Here is a 22,817-nt window from a genome sequence, read left to right as displayed (position 1 = left end):
AGAAAAGAAAGTATTTTAAGTTCCTCTGCTCCAAACTCAAATAACCAACATTACATTAATATTTAAAAAGTAAAACAAATATTGAGCTTATTTTAACTAATCATCAACCAAACAGTATATGAATTAATGGGCATGTGTACAAAACCAGTGTTGCCTAATGAGAAACCTCATTGGTAAAGAATTCCGGGGAGGACAGAGGAATGCTGAGGTGACAGAGTATGTTTGGGATTTTTATTTATAATTCCCCTTAATTTAAAGGGCAAGTGAGATCTGACAGTTCATCAACTACATCTTCATCTGAGATCCTAATCCTGTTTGGATGACATTCATCCCAAGCAGAGGGCCAGCAAAAATCTTAATTTGTGTATTTACATGGTACTAAAGAGGTTCATAGTTTTGGGGCTGGCCCCCTGCCCAGGGTGAATTTTACCTTTCTGGGACATTATGGTCCTTTCCATTGCAATGAACTATGATGTCACAAGCAGAGGCTTCAGTCAGGTGAGGGATAAGCACCAGAATCCTAAAAGAAACAAATCATCCTATTTCCATTAAATATTTATGGGCTAAATCTCGGAGCCTTCCTCAAGCAAAATGCCCACTGATCTCATTTGGAGTTTTATCAAACTAAGCACTGCAGGATTTGGTCTTACAGAAATAAATTATGTTGGAAGAGAAATACAGAAAATATGGTGGAGGGAATTAAAATGGTCTCTCATTTCCCTGTGAGGCACAAATGGGTCTTTGAGGATATTGAGTACCGCTAGCCGTATGGGTGTGTATACAAGGAGACTGGGGGATATCATATACAGCCAACACATAATTCACAAATCTTCAAAGTTTCTAAGAACAGGGAACATCTTTAACAGATCTGAAGAATTAATATGAAGAGTGAAACATGTTGCTGCCCGTAGAGAGCAGATTTGACTTTCATTTAAATACACTATAGCCATACAATGCCTTTAAAGGGAATCTCATTGCAGGAGAAGAGGGTTTTGAATAATTATTTTTATTTGTATTATGGTAGTTCCTAGGAGCCCCAGGTATAGACCAAGTTGTCATTGTGCTAGGAGCTCTACAGACACCAAACACAGAGAGGGTCCCTGCCCCAAAGAGCTTACATGTTACCAGCCGGCTGGAGCCCACCAAGGAGTTGCAGGAAGTGCTGTTAGTGACTAGAGAGATGTTCTCTTCTCCCCATTCACCATACAATTGAGGCGGTGTCTTAGCCAGATGCTAGGAGGCTCTGTACAAGGTGAAGTCCTTTGGATTAAACATAAATTTGAGGTCTTGCCCACTTGGGCTCATTAAATCCACCTCGCTTGATTGCAAGCACTTGAAAGCAGAATTTATTCAGGTCCCACAAGAGGGCAATATTCTTGCAAGCATTTCTAATCCCAAGCCCAGCTGATATCAGATGCTTTTGTGTCCTCATACACTGCTTCCACAATGCTGGCTGTCTCCAGTATCCTCCTCCTGCTTGGATTTAGAACCAGCTATCTTGCCCTTTCCATCAGTGGGCTTGTTTTTTGAAGCCTATAGAAATATAGAGGGAAAAGGAGAAGCACTTAAGCCTTTACCAAGCATTGGGTTGGCCAGTGTTCCCACACTGATTATATTATTGTCCAGTGTAGTGTCCTGCTGCCCTGACAGGAGTGTGAGTTTGGGGGCATTAGAGCAATGAACACACAGCTTCAGAAACCTTCATGCTCTACACATCTGTGCTGACCTGCAGGGTTCCAGGAGACTCTTACTTTCTACCTGAGTCCCTGGTGCATTCAACTCGCTTTGCTGGAAGGGGTTATGTCCTGGGTATGTTTGCACAAGAGTTGGGGAGATACTCAGGAAATAGCATATATCGTATTTTCCCCTCTTAAAAAGATGTAAAGTGGGATTCATAGACTGGCATCCTCTATTGCCTCTGTTCTCTCTGTTCAGAAATGAATCATTTCCATCCTCTGTTCAGAAATGAATCTTTGTCAATAACACTCCTGAGCTCATGAGTTCTGAACTATGCCCCTAAAATTACCTCGCCACCCTCAGGCCATCCAGCCCTGGAAGGCACAGAGTTTAACAAATCATCCAACCCATCTGAAGCAGTAAGGATGGAAGAGAGCCCTGTGTTAAATCCCCTGCTCTGCCACAGACATCCTGGGGGAGTCCCTTAAGACAAGATTTATAAAGGTATTTTTGAGCCTAAAGATGCAGATAGGTGCCTAGTGGGATTACACAAGCACCTAAGCAGGTTAAGCGCCTAACTCCCATTGAGTACAATCTTTAGGTGCCTAAATACCTTTGTAAATCTGTCCCATAGTCTCTCAGTGCCTCAATTCCCCATCTGTACAATGGGATAGCAAGACTGCCCTGCTTCAGATGGGGGGTTGGGCCTAAAGATTGTGAGGTGTTCAGTTACTATAGTTATGGAGGGTTTTCAAATACCCAAGATAGATGGTATCATGCCCCCGTTGAAGTCGATGGGAGTTTTGTCAATTGGCCAGGATTTCACCTGAAAACTCTACCTAGGCTCAGAGTGTGCTATTCTTTTTGAATACACAGAATTCTACTTCACTTGTCCCCGCTAAGTGGAGTGCTATCCCCTGGGTGATGCTTTTAATTATGGGTGTGAAAAAATGAATATTTGTTTGTCCCTCTGCCTGAGGATGTTGGAAAATTAAAAAGTGGCAATTCTGCTGGGTTTTCAAATTTAAAAAAAGGTGCAAAAGAGAACAAAATACACATCCCGTGGATGAGTCCAATCTGCTGCAGGGAGTTTGGCTCTACTGAGAGCTTTTACTTTTAAGTTTTAATCAGGTTCTGACAAGAAATAAGAATGTTTCCAATAGCATTTGGCAAAAATAAATATTATACTGTGCCAGTAATTCTTAGCATTTATATAGTGCTTTGCATTTTTCAAGGCACTGTATGAATTTGAATTCATCCCCAAAGGAGCTGAATGAGAGATGCAGTGTGGCTCAGTGCAGTGGGCACTGGCTGGGTAGTTAGCAGATCTGGGTTGTTCCATTCCTGGCTCTAACCTCTGATCGTGGGATCCTGGACAAGTCCTTTCCTCTGGCTTGCCTGTTTAGACTGTAAGTTCTTTTGGGGCAGGGACTGTCTCTTACTACGCCCAGCACAATGGTGCCTCAGGTCCCCACAGTTGTGCAAATAAACAGTCACGCCCTCTTGTGAGGTAGTATTCCTGTTTTGTTAATAGGAAAACAGAGACACAAGGGACGTTAAGTACCTTGCCCAAGGACATCTACCAGGTGAGTGGCAGAGGTGGGATTAGAAACGAGAATCCGTACATGTGGGCCAGTGTTCAGTTCACTGCACTAGAACATGCTGTCTCTGCACACAGCCACGCAGATGACCTGGTACCCTTGCACTGCATGGAATCTGGTACATGGAAAATGACAAACGAACGTATGCAACTGCAAATCCATTGCCACTCAGCCAGCTCAGAGAGCAGGAAAAAATAAGGGGTGGGCCTCCAGCAATGCAGCAGCATAGATGAAACCCAGGCTCCAGAGGGCCTTCTAACAGGCATGAACTAGCATCCCAGCTGCAGACAACCTTGAACATGAAGAGAATTTGCATCCTACCTCCATTCTGATCAAACCCACCCCTCAGTTCCTCCCTTCCCCTCTTTCTTTGCAAGCTGCACTCTTTTTGCCTCCTCCCACGGTTCATTTTCCTGATTCCCCCTTTCATTAGACACAGGGAACCAGACTGTCTTTATCCATAAAAGTCCTAGGAGGCCCCTCCTGCTGAAGAAGCAGGTCAGTTCCTGTCCACAGACTGCAACCACAGGCTTAGGCAAGACCTAGTCACCCCCTAAGTGGTGTGGAATTGTGGTAGCCCTTCTTCAGGGGGGTGAATTCTATGGACTCTGAGAGCACGGCATAGCAGACCCTCTGGAGAACAGGATAAGATGCCAGGGCAGAGGACACAGGTCAGGCAAAGAAAAATGTAACTGGCCCAGAATGCAAAGCAGATTCAGAGAGTGCAGCTGAGTGGCCTGGAGCCTGAGTTACACCAAATATCTTCTCTCTCTGTAAATGGGAATGACACCTGGGGGTGGTAATCTGCCTAGATTTATCTCCGTACCTTCCTGTGTATCCTTCTGTGTTTAAGAATGTCTCGCTGCCCTTTGCATTATAGCATTGCCCTTTATATTCATACTGCATAACCCTGTCCTGCCCTGTAAATCTTGTAAGGCGTAATATAACCTAGTGATGTTCCTTTATGCACCATAAACAAAACCCATAGGGGGAAAAAAGGAATAACATGAAAATGAAAACTTCATTGGCCCTGACAAAGATACACCAAGACACACAGGACAAACACACACACACACTCACAGGCTAGATTGATTATCTGGCATTGATGGATTGCTTCAAAGTATTAGGTAGATAAGGAAATTGATTATTCAATAAATCATTGTCTACACTGAGAATCCAGTGGGTTGTTTTTTTTTTAAAAAAAGAGAGAGACAAAAATATTACAAATCTGTCCCAGGGCTTTTGCCTACACTTGAAATGCTACAGTGTCACAGGTGTGGTGTGTTCTCCCGTCAGCATCGGCAATCTACCTCCATGAGAGGCAGTAGCAAGGTCAGTGGAAGAATTCCTCCGTCGGCCTTGCATTGGCTACACCAGTCATTAGGTTGGCCTAACTACGCTGCTTCCCATGAGTGATATCGCTGGGCCGACCTAACCTTTTAGTGTAGACCCGATCTCTGTGCTGTTGGAGCTCTGCTGGTTCCAGGATACGAGAGAGACAAAATATCTTTTATGGGACCAGCTTCTGTTAATGGGAGGTACAAGTTTTTGAGCTTCATCTTCAGATCTGGGGAAGGAAGTCACTGTCTCAGGCAGGCAAGGAAAAGCCTCAGCTTCTAAGGTTAGTCGTTATGTATCTTTTGCTACGTGTCCAGGGGATGAATATCATTTTGCATCTCTGCAGTGTTAAGTCACAGAAGTACCCTCCCGAAGCTGTGTGGCCAGCAGAGGGGTTTCAGCGGAATAACCGTATTGTGCAGCACGTATCTGGCAGGTGCAAAGACACTGCTGTCATTACACAGGGAGGGCGTCAGAGTCAGGGAGGCTGAAACCCACGGTCTCTCGTCAGGACTCCGTGATGCAGCACTTCCTGCCTCAGAGGCCTGGTCCAGCCCAGGGCGGTCAGAAAAGAGCAACGAGGACACACAAAGCTGCATGGCCCCAAGTCTATCCTGCTTCCCGCAGCAAATGTGACACTGCGGAGGGCTTGATCCGCAGCCCATTGAAGCCAGTGGAGAGCGCTGGATGCCTCCTGGGAAGGATTGCATGGCAGAGGCCCCAGGCTCTCACAGGACTCAGCTAGGAGCATGTACTCTTCCTGGGCACCAACGAGCCACCAATGATGACAGCCCACCCCAGGGGCACGTAGCCCTTCAACAAGGAAGGGGGGGAGGGCAGCAAACAACAAGAGCAGCAGCAAAACAAGGAGAAAAAAGGCAAAACCCAGGCAAGACAGAGAGAAGATGGTGCCTGGTGAGTGGAGCCAGGACAGGAACCCACCTGCCAATCTATCAGTAAGGGGGGTCCTGCCAGGAGAGTTTGGGAGCCTCTCCCTTGCTCACTTCCAGTGGGAGTTCTGCCCCGTGTCTCCATCCAGCTCCCTGCTCAAACAAACCAAGCAAGGAATGGCTGCATTTTAAGAACTCTCTGGAAATGCAAATGCCTGATAACAGTGCTAATAAATGAGAGCAAAGGCCAAAGTAACAGGTGTATTTTAGAGAGGAAATTCCTAACAGAGTGATGTCTTTTTCCCGGGGGACGGCCTTTGATACTGCCCACTGCAACCATCCCATTTCAGGAGCCAGAGGAGAGCATTCAAATGGCTCAGCAAATCAGTACCAGGAACTACAGCACTTGGCTACCTCTCAAGTCTCCAGGTCACACGCCATCCCCGTTAAAGCCAATGGAAGAATCTCTGTTGACTTCAGTCAGCCTAGGAACTGGCCCAGTTCTACCCATTCAACACAATTGCCATGTGTTGTCTGCTCTGGTGCCCTGCTTGAAATGAGATTGCTGTCACCTCATCCCAGTTCTTCAAGGCTGTCACTATCCCAACTAGCTGTCTTGTTTGAAGCCTCAGCAGAACAGCCAAGGGCAGAATAGATGAAGGACAGTATGGCCATGGCCAGTGAATTGTTTTATGCCTAGGGTGGTCCCTACAGGTCATGCTGTAGATATTGGAAGGGGGTGAAGGCATGGGGAGAGCCTATAAGAGAATGTCTGAGGTTGTACTGTTGTGGGGGTAATTATTTCTTCATTCTCCTGTGGAACTCCTTGTCAAAGGATGTTGTGAAGGCCAAGACTATAACAGGGTTAAAAAAAGAACTAGATAAGTTCATGGAGAATAGGTCCATCAATGGCTATTATCCAAGCTGGGCAGGGATGGTGTCCCTAGCCTTGGTTTGCTATAAGCTGGGAATGGGAGACAGGGGATGGATCACTTGATGATTCCCTGTTCTGTTCATTCCCTCTGGGGCACCTGGTATTGGCCACTGTCAGAAGACAGGATACTGGGCTAGATGGACCTTTGGTCTGACCCAATATGGCTGTTCTTATGTTCTCAACAGTAGAGACTATGGAACCTTTCACGTGCACACATATTAGAATATTAACCAAAAAACTTCTTTCAGTGTCTTGTTGCTTTTTCCAAAATGCTCTCAAGTTACATACTAGATACAAATAGTTCTAGAAACAAGAATAGATTTCTTCTGATTTAATATTCATTGGAGGAGTTACCAGCCTGTCTTCCTACAGGACATATAAGGGGTGAATAATTTACCCCCACATGAGACTTGAACCAAAGACATTCAGATTTCACAGTAGCACCTGTGCAACTTACAAGAGAAGCTTTTTCTGGCAGTGGGAAGACTTACATCTCCCCTTTCAAATGCCACAGACGGAGGCACATGTTGTCCTTGTCTGGCAGAGTTAAAAGCCAAATTTTCAAAAGGCCAGCTTCCTTTTTGCAAGGACAGTTTTACACCAGCAAGAGAGAGAAATAAGTCAGCTAGAGCTGAAAGTTACTCTGTTTTGCATCTGAGATTCATTTTGCAAATGCAAAAATGCAGGTGCAAATTTTCCATGTGCAACATGCACTCACAGGAAGAGAGGCTGGGCCTTTCAGCCTTTTTGAAAATCGACTCTGAACTCCTTGGCCGAACGTGTGCTGTGAGCATTCCTTCCATTCATCGGCAAATCAGCCCAGTTTATAAAGTACTACTTCTGTTGCAGCCATTGGAAAACCTAGAGTAGATGTGTACCCACACAGCTGTAGTTTCTAGCAGAGGAAGTTTCTATTTCACAGCCAGATGGTGGATTTTAAAACCACTACTGTGACTTACTTCTGAGTGTTCTGAATTTACTGCGAAAAGCAACTGACAAGTCTAACACTCAATCCCAACAGACGCTATAACTCACCTAAATTTGTGGGTTATTCCATATTTTACTTACTGTTTCATTGTAAGAGACATGTAAGAAGTGACAGTCATTTAACAACCTGCAACAGACGTTTGTTCTCTCATCATGCTGCACTCTTGGGTCTTTAAAAGTGTTTGGTTTTTGTTCTACAACGGGTGTTTTTAGAATGACACATTCCTGTGCAACTCAATACTGGCTGGCTCAGAGGCTTGGGCCTTTCATCTCTACGTCCCCTGTTTGATAAAGGCCATGCTGGAGTGAGCAAATGTCATTACCACCCAAGGACCAGCCAATACCCCAATACAGTCTCAGTCCAGTTCTTATTGGACATCACAAACCACCATCATGGCATGAATTGATATTCTTATATTCAGTCTGAGCAGTTATTCAGGACTGAAAGCTCATTCCGGCTGATCAGTCTCAACAAGCATTTGTGATGTGCCCGGCACCACTGTATATCAGGAGACTGGACAGCCCTAAAGGTGGTTCATCCAGGCATGATCAGTAGTTAGATCCCATAGTGCTGGCCGGAATATAAATCCCAGATTCAGAAAAGCACATAAGCAAATGCTTGAAATTAGATAAGAACGTAAGATCCATTGATTTCAGGTGGGTTGAGCATGGGTTAAAATGGAGATGTTTTCCTGAATCATGGCCTAAATAACGAGAAGAGAAGAGAAGCGAATAAAGCTAAAGTATGTTGCCGGCAGGCAGAGACACCACATCATCCCCCTCTGCGGGAGCTGGACTTGTTCTGAGAGTGCGCAGAGGGCCTCTGTCTCCAGGCTCTTTTCGCTAGCAATAAATTAACTTCTACAAATATTTCTCATCCAGCTAATCCAAGATGCAAATATCCCGTGTTTTGGTGTGGGGGTGAATCAGTCTGGCATAGGCAGGCAGGAGACAGCCGCTACCCACAAAACTTTTTAAAGGGGCCTATTTTTATTTTGGGGTGTTGTTCGGGGGTTGGTTTGTTTTTGTTTCAGGTGATCATTGTGATACCAAATCATCCCAACAGACATAAACTGGGATTAACGCATCTCAAGAGAAATGCAGCCGCCTCTTTGGAGCTGATATGACAAACCTTCCTGTTTGTTAGACCATAAAGAAAGAAGTAAGTCTGAAATAAGTAATGGCCTAGATTCTTTTCCTGATCTAATGAGCTGGAGTGCAGTGCACTGCTGCCAGACAGTGACATCTTGTTTCCGCCATAAAGGAGTTACATAAAGATGATCCTCATAAAGCACTAGGATTACAAACAAGGAGAGGCTGCGTGAAGCCCATTTGGCTTTGCCCTCTCTAATTTCACATAGCATTTCTTCATGCAAATTATTCTGAAATAGTGATATCACAGCTGTGCCCAGATGTCCCAGGTGGGATCAGGGCCCCATTGTTCTAGGGGCCATATGAGCACATTGGAAAACGTGGTCCCTACCCTAAAATGGTCACAGTCTCCGAATATTCTTCAGTCTCCATTTTTTAACCCTGTGCTGGGTCCAGCATCTGCCCCACTGAGATTCCTTCAGAACTGTATATTGTTATTTAGATAACCAGGTGACTGGAGCCTTATAAATCTGTGGGTTAGATTCCTCAGTGAATTGCCAATAAATCCTCCCCATCTAGATCTCAAAGTGAAAAAAGCAGACTGAAGGCCTGCCACTGTCTAAATCAGTGGGGACAAGAGCTGGGGCTAGGTTGAGCTCTGCCTCTCAGGAGACATGGCCCAGCAGAGTTGGGGGGCTAAAGGAACTTTAACCACCTTTGCACCTCCCAAATTCTGGGCCTGGAGGAGGGGGATGACCAGAACCCCCAGGGCTGCTGTACTTTACCCCTGCTTTAGACAACCAGAATAACCAAAGTGCAAAGCACCAGGGCTGGAGAGTTACCAACCCTCCAGAATTGGCCTGGAGTCTCCGGGAATCGGCATTGATCTCCCAGTGACTACTGAAAGCAATCCAGGAAATTCTAATAGGCTATTTTGAGAAAATGACATTGTCATGTTGGAGAAAAAAATTCCCCAGAATAGCTTCAGCCAGAGTTGACAACCCTCCATGGCTGTACCCCCTTTAAACTCCAACTAGCCACCTCCAGTCCCCCGCCACACCTTCCCACTGGGGGCTAGCATACAGCCATTCACACCCTCATTACACTGGCTGGGGGAGCGTTCCCCAGGGCTGTGCCTGCCAGCCACCTGCCCCCTGGATGCTTCTGGAGTAAAGGGAACGAATCATAACTGGGAACCAAAGTCCAGGTTTCTCCAGTTTTTGTGTGTCACAAAGATTGTTGCAGCTTTTCTCAGTTGCACTGCCCCTTCACCTTAGCTAGCGTGGTCTTTTCAACTCTGCAGTCACTTTACAGTTGGCTCTTTTATAATGCCAGATGACATCGCCTCCCACTCATTGGGAACCTCTATTCAGGCAGCCAGGAATCTTGTATCTTCCGCCTTTTCTTTTACTTTCGCTTGATTAAGCATTGTGCCAACGGCTTCAGAATTTCATCCACCACTCCCACAGGAGCCCTCTCCAGCTCATTATTTTAAACTGTATGATCACTAGGGAGACATTCTCTTCCCATGCTTTTGCCCATAGCCTCATTACCTGACAGTTCTCTGAACGGACTGCATAAACCTTTCATCTGCCCTGTGCTCAGAGTCTCCCCAGCCCTTTCAGAATTACTCTGCCCCTCCCCGCAACCCTTTTTTTGTGTTTTTTTAGCATGCTCAGCAAATTTGATTCCTCCCCCCACCCCCACAGCTGAGCACTCCCCTGCCAGGTACCCTGATTCACATGTGGTGGTAGAAAACAATTCAATAAAGCTCAGTAACTGATAGGCTTCCAGCATCAGGCACCAATTAAAAGATTCTAGGTGAATTAACATAATCCCAATTTTCCATTTAAAGTCAGAAAGCACTCAGACGTGAACTGTGCATCCTTAATGCATAATAATTCATCTGTAACGTGACTCTCAGAAGTATTCTGTGACAATGGACTTCAGTATAACATATATAGTAGTGTATAACTAACAATAGAGATCACGGCACTTTTCCACTGTAGATCTCAAAGCACTTTACAAAGGAGATCAGTATCATTATCCCCCTTTTACAGATGGGGAAACTGAGTCACAGAGCCGTGAAGCAGCTTGCCCAAGGTCACTCAGTGGCAAGGCCAAGCATTGAATGCAGGTCTTCTGAGCTAAAGTCTAGTGCCCTATCCATTAGGCCACGCTGCCTCCCTGAATGTTCAAAATCAAATGAGCAAAGCCTTAAGCAACTACTGAAAAACTTTGCTTTCCCCCTTTGTAACTCCAGATTCTGATGTAATTTCAGGGATTCAGAGGCATATTTTCTTTAGAGTGGTGCAGGCCTGTGAGCAGAGTAGAATGGTCCAGTTGCCCAGGAAGACTGGAATAAATGTTCACAAGCCCTTTGCAACTAAAGCACAAACACTTTAACCCAACAAGAACACGCGGGTCTCATTCTTGCCGCTAGCAGAATGGATAGGGGGTGAAATTCACCCCGGGCACAAGATCTGGGCACCACGTCAGCCCTCAGGACTGAAGGGGGAACCAGCTGGTTTTCGAAGCCTTATGCTGGCACTCACCCAGGAGGAGGAAGATCCCTTGACTAACTTTATTTTCCCAGCAATACCAGCCATGAGCTAGAGAATGAGGAAACTTCAACCCAGCAAGAAGCTCGAGGTGTTCCTGTGGGGCTTCGCATCACAAGGAAATTGTGGATTCCGTGTGTGCTGCCGTTCACTGGGTCAGGCCAGAGGAGCGAGAGGACAAAGCTCGGAGCAGATGCATAGAGGTGGTCAGTCAACGGGAAGTAGATAAATGCCATTGGATAAATGGCACAGACTGGGAAGGAACGGCTGGAGGAAAGTCTGACAGCATTGTGCTGCAGTGGCTGCATTTGAATGTCACCGTGAACTAAAGAACAAAGGGGGAGGTTTGTTCTCTGCACAGTATGCTGTGCCTATGGGCCTATGCTTCACTCCAAATGTGATATGAACTAAGAAAGCCTATCTCTGAGCATGGCATTCAGATCCCAGGCAGGTTCTGCATCATTAAACACAGGAACATGGGAGTTGCCAGACTGGATCAACGCAGGGGTCCATCTAGCGCAGTATCCTGTCTTTGACGGTGGCCAACACCAGCTGCTTCAGAGGAAGGCGCAGGAAACTGAAACCCCACAGTGGGTGTTATGGGATAATCTGCTCCTCGGAGGAGTGCCTTCCAGATCCCCTGTGTTAAAAGTTGTCTCATACTCTGAAGCAGGAGAGTTTATGGCACCTCCAAACCTTGTTGCTATCTTGGTAACCCATGCTTGGCTGGCACGTGAGCATTTGGAAGCACTAGAAAAGAGACTTGTGAGTGTAAGTTCTTCGGGGCGGGGAGTATGTCGTTATGTGTGTACAGTGCTGAGCACTATAGGACCCTGATCCTGACTGAGGCATATGAGTGCTAGTGTAATAGACTTGTTTAATAATGATATGGTGGTGTAGCCTTTTATCACTGCTAATTGCTGTTTGCTTTAGTATCTCTTTAAATTATATTTCAAAGGAAGAACAATTGGGCATATCGGTAGAGAAAATCTGAGCTGAGTCATGGAATTATTCATGCCACAGCTCCATTAGGCAACGTGTGAAAATCCTGCTTTTTATTGATCACAGCCACCTTCTCTCCTTGTCGGAACAAACCAGCTCAGTCCATGGCAATATATTTGTGCTGTAAAATTATCAAGTTGTAGCAGAATATATAGTGTCTCCCTGGGCCTGAGGATTTCAATGCACCAGAGATGATTAAACATCTCAGGTTACACTTGGCATGTGAAACTTCCCTGTCCGCAATGAAAGCTAAAAAAAATAAAACTGTAACGTAAAGGAGAATGTTCCTAGCTTCACAGTGCAGCATGCGGAGGCTCTGGACGCTGCTGACGTGTGACTTAAGTGGTGGCTGGTGCACATAAATAGTGAGGACAGAGGTTTTGGAAAGGGGGTTAGAAGAGAAAATCCGAAGTAGAATGGATGCAGAATGCTGTCATTAGAATAAAGATGCAGTACAGAACTGGGCCTATCCCATGCTTAAAGCTCTCCTGATTGTGATGTTACCTTTGGATTTGATTTAATGTTCAGACTAACAAATACCCTCTTGTTGTTGTTATTAAACATTGCAGTAGTGCTCAGAAGTCCCATCAGGCCAGGGCTCTATTGTGGCATGTGTTGCACAAACACAAGAAACGGCAGTCCTTGCTCAAAGAGCGAACACTCTTGTGTGTGTTAAGACAGAGAGCACCCCACGTGTAATGATGGATCACCAACATCCCTCAAAGGCAGTACAGACAGACAGACATAGATGCAGAGTCTCAGCAAACTTAGATACAAATAGCTTTAGGACCAAACTCAGCCTATCTGCTTCAGCAAAAATCCCTTATTCCTGACTCCACATTTATTCCATTTGGCAACACTGCCAGTAGCACAAAATTTTAACCTTGTTTTCAGGTGCTGAATTCCTCCTGGGTTTGTCTGTTTTTTTAAAGTAGGCTCTGATGCTTTCTAGCTGTTATCTGTGTTGCACAGAGATTCTGACCAGCCCATGTTCTGAGAATGCAAAGAAAAGCTGTCTAGACTGCATTACATTAAACTGTTAGCCAAGAAGAGAGAGAGAGAGAAGAATATATAGCATTATAGGAGAGGGGAAATGCAGTGCATTGGATAAGTAGACTTAATGTTCACAACCAATAGTCTCTGCAACCTGGGGTTTTATTTCATATTATGTTTCCATCAGAGACACTCGTAGTCTAGCTAGGTTGGCAAACCCTTTCCTTGCAAATGGTTGTAAATTAGCTATGCTGGCTAATATGAAGGAGCTACAGTCAACAGCCAGAAGCAGAGAAGTAGGGAAAATCATATTTTCAGCCATACCTACAAAGCACTTGAATTGTAAATGAAAAACACTGCCCTCTGCTGAAATGAGAGAATAAGCACTCCACAAACATTAGCTCTCTTTAAATGCCAGCTTTTTAGTTTCTTGGCAATATTGCAACAGATTATCATGGGGCAAGCCCACATTTTATTTAGCATGGTTAATTTAATGCAATTCCTTATCCATATTAAAGAAGTGCTCAGCTTACAAAAAGAAGAGAGAGACAGCTTTGCTGTAGATTGGTTGGGTTTTACTATTGCTCTGTGCATTATAGAATCAAAAAGGCTTTTAACAGTCTTCTCATAAGCAGGCCGAAGGTTTAAAAATCAACCGTCATTTAGTTCTTTAAACAGAAATGGTCCAGAGAAGGAGAAATCAAGATAAGAAGGAGGGGTTTGCACAGCAGGTGGCAAGGCACGAAATTAACGATCCAGCCTTTATTATGGGGCATTCATGAGAGACAGTACCGAACCTGGTGCCAGAGTTAATAGCCCCATTACCATTAAGGACTGAGTGGTGAAACTCACCCCATGCAGACTCTGTCCAAAGGTTATGCATCATTTCAGTTCTATGTAAACCTAGTGAGTTTCACTTTGTGCAAAGGGGTCTATGGATCAGTGCACACAGAGTCTTGAGAAAGTGTCTGTTTCATTCGAGGAAGCAGCCGCAGCTGCTGCACACAAGAGGTTATATTTATTTCAGCTGGACTCCTATTCCTATGTTTAACTGGGGTCAGTTTTCATGTTTCATCTTAATATCCTGTGTGAGTTTCTCAAGAGGAAGCTGAGATCAAACTATTAGACTTCTCTGCAATAAAGAAGTAATTTGTGATTCAGATGTATTGAGAACTTATATGCCACCAACAGTTTGCCACCTGTACAGTCTGCTGAAATCACTAAAATATACTATTCGACGCAAAGGATCTTGTGACCCGAAATAACATTTTCAGTTATAAAAAGATGGAGCGATGAGTGCCTGGTGTTGAAAATACAGAAAAGGCCACAAAAGCAGAAAAGTGATTTAAAAAAAGGTCTTAACTTGCAAAAATGCAACGTGCTAACAAGCAGAGAATCCCAAGGAAATCAATTTGTCTGTGGGGGCTTGTGTCCCCCATTGATACAAGAGGGGGCCAGATTCTGATCTCATTTACCCCTTTGTAAATTGGAAGTAACTCCACTGACTTCTAAAGAGTCACTCCAGATTTACACCAGTTATGTAAATGGGTCAGAATCTGGGCCAAGGTGCATTTTGCAGTCAGGCTGGCATTGACTAACTCATGCTAACTCAGCCCAGTGAAATTCAAGTTTCAGTTCTTTCTGTTTACACAGCCGTTAAAGAATAAAATGGCTGGAATTTGTGCAGTCAGCTTGGCTGGAAGGGAAGATTCCTCAAGTTAATGTTTTCTAAGTCTGTATGCTGATCCCAGGTGGCAGGAAGCCACTTGTCTAAAGCTATTTGCTTCCAGGGGTGGGGGGAAACATATTGATCTTCATTCAGCTTCTGTCTGCTCCTACACACCAATGTTTCATCGCATCACCAGTCACTGAAAGAAATTTCTCATTGTTTTACACTCAGTGATTCCCAAACTCAAAGACAAGTGTGCCGGCCCATTCGGCTATAGTGACACACTGAGTCGCAGTGGACTCGGGAGAGTTGCTGCAAACTGTGTGGGGTTGAGTCTGATCTCACTCACACCAGTGTAAATCCGGCAACGCTGAAGCCAGCAGGGCTCCACTGGCAGAAAACTGGAGTTAATTGGAGTCTGGCCCTCTGTCTCTGTGTGTAGGATTAGGAGAGGCTTATACAAAATAACTATGTAAATAAGATGTTAGAGTCTTTCATGATAGAAGGATGAATAGGGTTGGTCTCTATCCCATATACACCCTGGATTAAGGGCAAGGAACTCCCCTGAATACAAACCCTTACCTACTGGCTTGGGGCCAGCAACTACACTATTTAGGAAAAGGCAGGCAAAACCTAGCGACCCCTCACACCTGTGAACTCCTGTTTTACGGCCCTGCAAGAACTCAGTCTAACGCTTCCCCTCACCCTCTCACTGAAACAAGAATTTCTCCAAACTATTAATCAAGCTGAGCCGAATAGAATAATACTTGACCAGCCTTTCTGAGAATTACCTCCTGCAGCCTTCACAAATCCCATAGCATTCAGCACAGATCCCTACTAGAAGACATCTCTCTTGCCTAGGGAAATCTGGGTTTTTAAAAAATAAAACTTCCTTTGCTGAAACTAGAAATCTGGTTTTAAAAATATCCCAGACACACAATAATAAGCCATGAAAAAGCTGATCTCACAGGGAAGGATAATTATGCACCAAATTTATTTTCTACATATTTATATAAAATAATCAATTATCATTTTCCCTGCCAACTACAATCCCATTGTCTCTCTCTCCTGCATTACTTGCAAATCACCCAAAGAATCGATGCCCTGACCTCTTCCCTTACCCGACACAATTTAAAAAGAGAAAATAAGAGACAAAGCCCTATCATTCAGCTATCTAAGACCATTTCTTTAAAAGTTCAGTCAGGGCCCAATCCTGTTATTAGTGACGTAGATGACAAAATTCCCATTGACTTCAGTAACACAGGATTGGACCCTTCTATCACGCTTGAAGTATAACATCTATGGAAATAAATAAAAAGAAAAATGTAATCTGAGTAACCAAAAAAAAATAAAAATTTAAAGCTGAAGACAAATGAAGGGGAAAGTGAATCATTTCAAATATTCAGAAAACACAATGAAATTCGCTCCAGACAATAGCTCCCTGTATGCAGAGAGGAGGATGTGGTATGTACGTACCGAGGGTTTTGGTGACAATATAAGAAACGAAAGCACAAGTTCAAGTAATTTGCACCTACATATCACTGAGCACTTAAGAAAAAGATATGGTCCTGCAGCCCTTATTCACTGCAGTAATCCACTGAAGCCGGTAGGAGAACCCATGTGCATTCAGGCCGTCGGATTGGGCTCAGGACATATACAGTGCTGGTGCTACATAATAACAAAAGACCAGGCAACCAAAAATTGCAAACATTCAAAGAGTGGATTAATTTCTACCACTCACTCTCCCTCTTGTATATTATTATTTACTATTAGTCTTGCGTTCATGTTGTCTGGTTCATATCTACGTAGGTTTTGCTTTCTGGTCTTGCATTGACATAATTCTACAGTTTCTGAAGCAACTAAAATTAATTTGTTAAAAACAGGACATGCTTGAAATCCTAAGTGTGACGTCATCTGCTTTCGCATTGTTCCGGTTAGTAACTTCGGACATTACAAGATGGCATCAAGCTCTCGTCTATCACTGATGAAGAGAGCTGCGGCTGCTTTTTTAATTTAACAGAAAGGCCAGATAAATATGCTGTTTAAAATAGCGTAATCACATTATACACATTCAGAGCAGCAGCTTTTACTACAGATTGGGCATGACGCTGCAAATACTTATTATCAAGTGCAGCACTTACTACCAAGAGTAGTTCCATTGATTACATGCACATCCAGAGTCTGACTATCACAAACCACTGGGGGCTAAATTCTCTTCAGTGGAGGGGGGGAGGGGGGGAGGAGGGGAAATCTGGAGTAATTCCACTTAAGTCAGTGGAGTTACTCTGGATTTACCCCGGTATAACTGGGAGATGAATCCAGCCACTTGACTGTATAGAAGATCTAATCTGAGGTTTCTGTGTAATATTTGAAAATATTTGATGGATCACATAAAATTCAAATAGATACTGAAAAAGCTGGGGAAAACTCCCATTTAATAATAAATCAAGGCATGTATTTTCTGTGTTATCGATCTCTTCCCTCCCTCCTTTCCTCCATTACGAGGATCTGAGAGAGAGAGCACACGCTTTCTGGATCTTCCCTTCCTTGTCCTGGATGCCTTCCCTAGAATTCAAATGGCACATATTCCATTGTCAGTTTCATTTCAAACCAAACTAGCCTTTAAAACTTGACTGTTTTTAAAGCACAAAGGCTACCTCTTCAGGAGTTTTCCATGTCCCAATGTACTCTATTCATTAAAAGCGGAATTTGGAATCGGTGTAGCTGTGCACAAACTGACAGGCAAATCAATGCAGAGAGAAAAATCTGCATTTTTCAACTGAACCCAAGGGGAGGAAAATATGATGGCAATTTTAAACGAATGTCGCTAAGGCATTTGTAGCTTTCCCTAGACCCTCAGTCACCTCTCTGCATTTTAACTTTCCTAGTTCATTGACCAAAACCAAGTTAGGCTCTGCTAGAGATAGGAATTTGGCTTTTTTACTTTTAGAAATTAAAAACATCCCTTTCCATTCAACCCATAACACCACTGACAGGGGCTGTAGGCAGAGGTGTTTGCAGGGAAGGAAGGCCAGACTGCTCACTGTGGGGACATTTATGCCAGGCTAGTGTGAGAGCAAAACCCTGCCCACCTGACTCAGCAGCATTTGGCACTGGGGTAGGGGAGGGAGGGCAAGGCAATGGCAAATCAGACCCACAGTGTCCCCACCAGTGAGAATGATCCAGGTGGCAAGTTCATGATGATTTTTTTCAATAGCGCCGGAATGTCAAGTGTCCTTTCTTCTCTGCTCTTGCTGCAAGGGCCTGGAGCCTTTTCAAGCTCCAACAGAAAATACTTTCCTTGGGTGGTTGAGGCCACTCGGCCTTGGAGTCTCTTGCTGAACAATTCCCTTGAGCCACAGTGAAGTCCCAAGAAGATGGGCCTAATCCTCTATGGTGCTGAGCACCTTCCCCTCCCAGTGACTCCCGTAAGCTCTCCTTCAAGTGTCTGCTTGAGTATCTCAGAAGGCCGGGCAAATCACAGGGCAGCTTGCAGCTCTGGTGAGCTAGGCAGATGACAGTGCAAGCCATTGTGGGTCAAGGGACTGAGCCTGATTCTCCCCTGCCCTACACCTTGTGCAGTCCTTAAATCGCTACCAAGTCAGAATGGCAGCATCTGACAGCCCCTTTGTTCAGGATGACGTGGCTGCACCAGGTGCCTGGCAGTGGAGATAGTTGGATCACAAGTTGCAACTCCCAGTGCCCCAGGGTTGCAATTGGATCTGCTAATGTTGGACCCCTGCATGCCTGTGCAACCATATCCAGCTGCAGGACTGGAACCCAAGACACCTGTCCCCTCTCAGGCGGCAACTTCGGTGGGAAGTTAGCCTGAGTAAGAACTGCCAGGCTAGCTACAGTGGGGTTCTGCTCCACGGCGCAGACGGAGATGCGCAGAATCATGGAGCCCATGCAGGGGTCTACACCCTCCCTGTGCTACAGTTTCCACCACCCTAGTAGGGAGGGGCATTTCAGAGCCATAGATCTGCAGTTACACTGCTGAACTCCCACAACGGCTCTGTCGTAGTGACAGCCCTTCCCTTGCTCACACAGCCTAGGCTGGGGAGCTCCCTCGCACTTGGGCCTCCTCAGTGCACAACCTGCCCACAGGATCCAGGGCTTTGCCCTCAGAGAACCCCAGGGCGACTGGATTTAGGAAGCGAAGCTGCGAAGACCCCCCTGACCCTGCCGTTGGACCCATGCAGGCGTCTCCTGAGCCTTCCCCCTCTGAATCCATGATGATCTGAACCTGCACAGGAGCCTCGGTGGATACAACTGCAGCGTCCGGCCTCAGGGCCGCAGGATCTTACTCCGAGAAGCAGCAGGTGCTCGGTCTCCCTGCGTCGGGCCATCAGTCCATGGGGCAGGCTAGGGCGTGTGGTCATTTGAAACCTTTCCATAGGTGGAGAGGTCACACCTAGGCCCTAAGCTCTTCTGTGATTTCTGTATCCCCAAGCCGACGTAGCACCGGTAAAATCCAATGGGCAGCAAGTAAGAAACTGAAATGTATATACACAGATATAAATATTTGAAACTTAAAAAGAAAAAAACTTAAAGTGGCAGGATTTTATTTGTGGTCCAGCTACCTTGGTTTCCTCTGACAGACATGGGTGAGGGCTGCTGTTAAGTTGCATTTGGGCAAATAAGGTCCCTGTTCCTCTCTGTTTTCATCCCCACTGTCCTTCCATTGACACCTGCTCGGCCATGAGCCTTCGGTCCCCAGGGTCCCTTTGTAAAACGCGAATGAGAGCTGTGTCATGTGGCAGAGAGCAAACCCCTGGAGTCGTGCACCAAAAACACACAACCAAAAAACGCAAAGGCTGTGTGTACGTTGGACTGAGTGCCGAGAGAGAACAGCGCCTTCCTTAAGTCCCACACTTCAGAATTGCATCTTTAATTAAAGAGCATCTGTGGCTCTCCCCTGCATCCCCGGCCGTGCCATGACTTTGGGCAACATTATTAAAAACGTAAAACCTCCCCGTAACCTCAGTCACTCCCCAGAACAAACGTGGCTGCCAGCGCCAGTTGCCTGGCTTCAGCGGCCATGTGCGGGGAGTCAGTGGGAGTCGCAGCATTTGATCGCTCGTCCTTTTAGGGCTGCAACCCCCCTTCACACCTCAGCCTCAAGCAAATAAAATGACGAGGCGCCGCTGCGTTCAGTCCAATGCACTCGCATGTTTGCCGCCCCCCCCTCCCCTCCCCTCCCCGCCCCAGCCAGCGGTAGCAAGGGCCCCCTGCTCACCACGCCCCGGCCAGAGCCAAGGGGAGTCTGGGTTCAGCACCCCGCCAGCGCTCACGCCGCCTCCTGCAGCTTCACACACCCCGCCGTGTGCGCGCAGCCCCGCTCCTGCTCTGGGGCAGCCCCCGGCCGGCTCCCCTCCTCCACAGCGCCAAGCAGGGGGGAAGCCCCTGCCCAAACTTTCCCTTCTGCTAAGCCCCCTTCCCGGGGCATGCCGCCCGCTGGACCCTGGCCAGCTCCCCTTTGCCGTGGAGAGGAGCCACCGCGGGCGACTCTGCCCCCCCGGCCACGGTCACCGACTCAGTCCTGACAAGCCCGCCGCTGGATCTCCCCGAAAACACCCGCCCCTGCATCCTTCACCCCCGCGGTGTCCCGCCGCCCTTCCAACCCGCTCCCCGCCCCATCGCTGCCGGCAGAGCTGCGCCCTGGACATCTCGCCGCGTGGGCCAGCAGCAGCCAACCGCCCCCCGGAACCCCCCACCCAGTCGGTGCGTCCCGGACTCTCCCCTTCCTTCCCTGCCCCGCCGAACGGGACCTTCCCTCCGCGTCGGGCTGGCCCTTGGGCTGCTTCCTTCGGCAAGTGCACTTGGCTGGCCTGGCAGCCGCCAGAGATCACAGCAGACCGGGGGCAAGCCCTGTCCGCGCCAGCCGCCAGCCCCAGAGAGCAAACCGCCCCCCGCACCCCCGCAAGAGGAGCCAGGGGGCGAGGGCAGCTCCCGCCGCTCTTACCTATCCGGATGACATGCGGCATCCCGTGCGACTCCTGGACCCAAACGGTGCAAAGCAGGAGCCCTGCCCAGTATTCCACAAGCACACTCCGCAGAGCGAGCCAGAAATGGGGCATCGTTGGGGGAAAACGCCTGCCGGCAAGTTGCGCGTGGGGGGTCCCCTGGCGACCCGAAGACTTCGGGGCTAGCCCGAGAGCGAGCGGGGAGCCGGGGCTAGGCAGAGCGGGCCGGCCGGGGCGCGGGGAGGCTGCTCCTGGCTCATCCTACTGGGCGCTGCAGCCCGCGCCGTGCCAGACCCACGGAAGCGTCGCGGGCTCAGCCCCGCCGGCTGGGTGCCCGGGCCGAGCCGGGTGTCACCGGCAGGAAGGCTCTGGCTGCTCCGGCTCAGCCTGCCGGAGTCTCTGTCCCCTCCTACCCCTGATGCTCTGGCTGGTGAGCACAAAGCCCTGGCGTGGAGTCTCTTGCACACGCGCGCACATACACAGACACAGACACGCGCGCACACACGGGGCGGGGAGCAGAGTTTGGAGGGGGATGAAACCCCCCCACCCCACCCCACCCCCAGGAGCAGCCCCGAGCAGCTGGGGCTGGGAAGGCAGGCGGGCGACTCAGCTTCGCGGGGGACAATGGGAGGCAAGGGCTCCTCGCCGCCGGGGCGCAGGGCTCGCTCCGCCCCGCGCAGGTACCGGGACACGCGCAGCCCTGCGCCCGGGCGCCCCGGTGCGCCCAGAAGGGCCGCGGCTGCGGAGCCCGCGCAGCCTGGGACCCGCGGGAGGGGGCGCGAGCCTGGGGGGCTGCTCCTGGCCGCGTGCGAGCCTGTCCCCCTCCCTGGAGCCCTGGGCTGAGGTGGGAGGGGGCGCAGCAGTGGGGTGCCCGGGGAGGGGTGTCCCTGCGGGAGGGAGCCCCCCTCCGGCAGCCCGGACAGTGACCGTGGGAAACTTCTCCGGGGGACCCCTCCCGGCCAGGCTGGGGCTGCCTTGCAGCGGGGCTGCCCTCCTGGCAGCATCCCTTCAGCCTGGAGCAGGGAGACCCGCCTGGGCAGCGCCTCCTGGCCCTGGCCAGGCTATGGATGGAGGCATTCAAGGAGGCTGGATGTAAGGGAAAGGGCAGAGACTGAGCATCCTGCAGCCAGAGTTTATCTGCAGGCAGGAAAAGGGGATGGGGGTGAGGACAATAATAATAATTTTAAAACCCCCTCTCTGGTGGGAGGTGAGAGGAGTCCCGGCGCTGCAAAGCAGCCAGGAGTTCTGCAGTTATAGGCGTTGAATGACCTCCGTGACAGAGACAAAGGGCTGGAAAATCACTAGGTGAGCGGGCTGCTCTGTCAGCTTGCTGGGGCGAGGCTGCGGTGCGTTTATTTTTCTCTTTTCAATTGTTTGACCTATTCCATCATCCCCAGGCGCTCGCGTTTGCCGGCTGTCGGCGACTGCATCGCCTGGAACATCTGAGGAGCGGCTCTTCAATTTTCTTACAGACGTACTCAGAGCCCATAAGCATCCATCCTTCTCATTGGCCTTGTCTTTTTAGTTCCTCGGTGGTAGGCTCAAAACCATCTCGCATTGTCGGGAGGGCTGATATCTCTGGCCTCTCGCTGAGCATTTAACTCAGTACTAGCCCTCATGACCCTGCAATTACCATTCCTATCCTTAAAGAAAGAGGAAAGGCCACCCCCATCCCTATCAGCCTCAAGTGCAAAAGGAAAGACTCTGGTTTTGATGTTTTGCAGCAATTAGTGAGCACATCTTTGTAGCGCACACAGTGGGTTAGCCAGGTAGGCGCCCACCCCGGGGGTTTCTGATCACCGGTAAGTGTCTCTAGAGAATAGAATTAGCAACTGGTGGGAACAGTGGCTGTAATATATTCCTTGGGCTACAGGCAAGTTACCAAAATTATGACATGGGCTTTGGGCCTAATTTCACAAGGGGGATGACTTTTTCTCAGACTGGCCCCATTGAGTGATTAGGCCAATTACCAAGCAGCGGGGGCAGGGCTCTCCAGCTGTCATTTGCACAGGTGTTACACCCGAGAGCAAGGCTAATAGCTGCTAGCCCTGTGGGTGTGCAGGGGCCCTGAGCTCCTGGGGGAATTTCATTATCTACAGCTGGGCTG

At 47.8% G+C, this 22,817-nt stretch overlaps 1 protein-coding gene across 4 annotated transcripts in view; it reads right to left on the bottom strand.

Annotated features, from left to right (window-relative positions):
- The window catches only part of GRIK3 (glutamate ionotropic receptor kainate type subunit 3), a 237,257-nt gene extending 216,098 nt beyond the window's left edge, over positions 1–21,159 (bottom strand). For all 4 annotated transcript variants that reach the window (XM_084652520.1, XM_084652517.1, XM_084652518.1 and 1 more), the window contains exon 1: positions 20,710–21,159. In XM_084652520.1, coding sequence (XP_084508646.1) covers positions 20,710–20,824 — 115 coding nt within the window. In that variant the 5' untranslated portion in view covers positions 20,825–21,159. The remainder of the gene's footprint in view (positions 1–20,709) is intronic.
- Between the last annotated feature and the right edge of the window lie 1,658 nt (positions 21,160–22,817).

The sequence above is a fragment of the Lepidochelys olivacea genome, assembly GCF_965140295.1.
Source record: "Lepidochelys olivacea isolate rLepOli2 genome assembly, chromosome: 19".
NCBI lineage: Eukaryota > Metazoa > Chordata > Testudines > Cheloniidae > Lepidochelys > Lepidochelys olivacea.
Note: the sequence above shows the minus strand (reverse complement) of the source record. Positions and strands in the feature narration are given on the sequence as shown.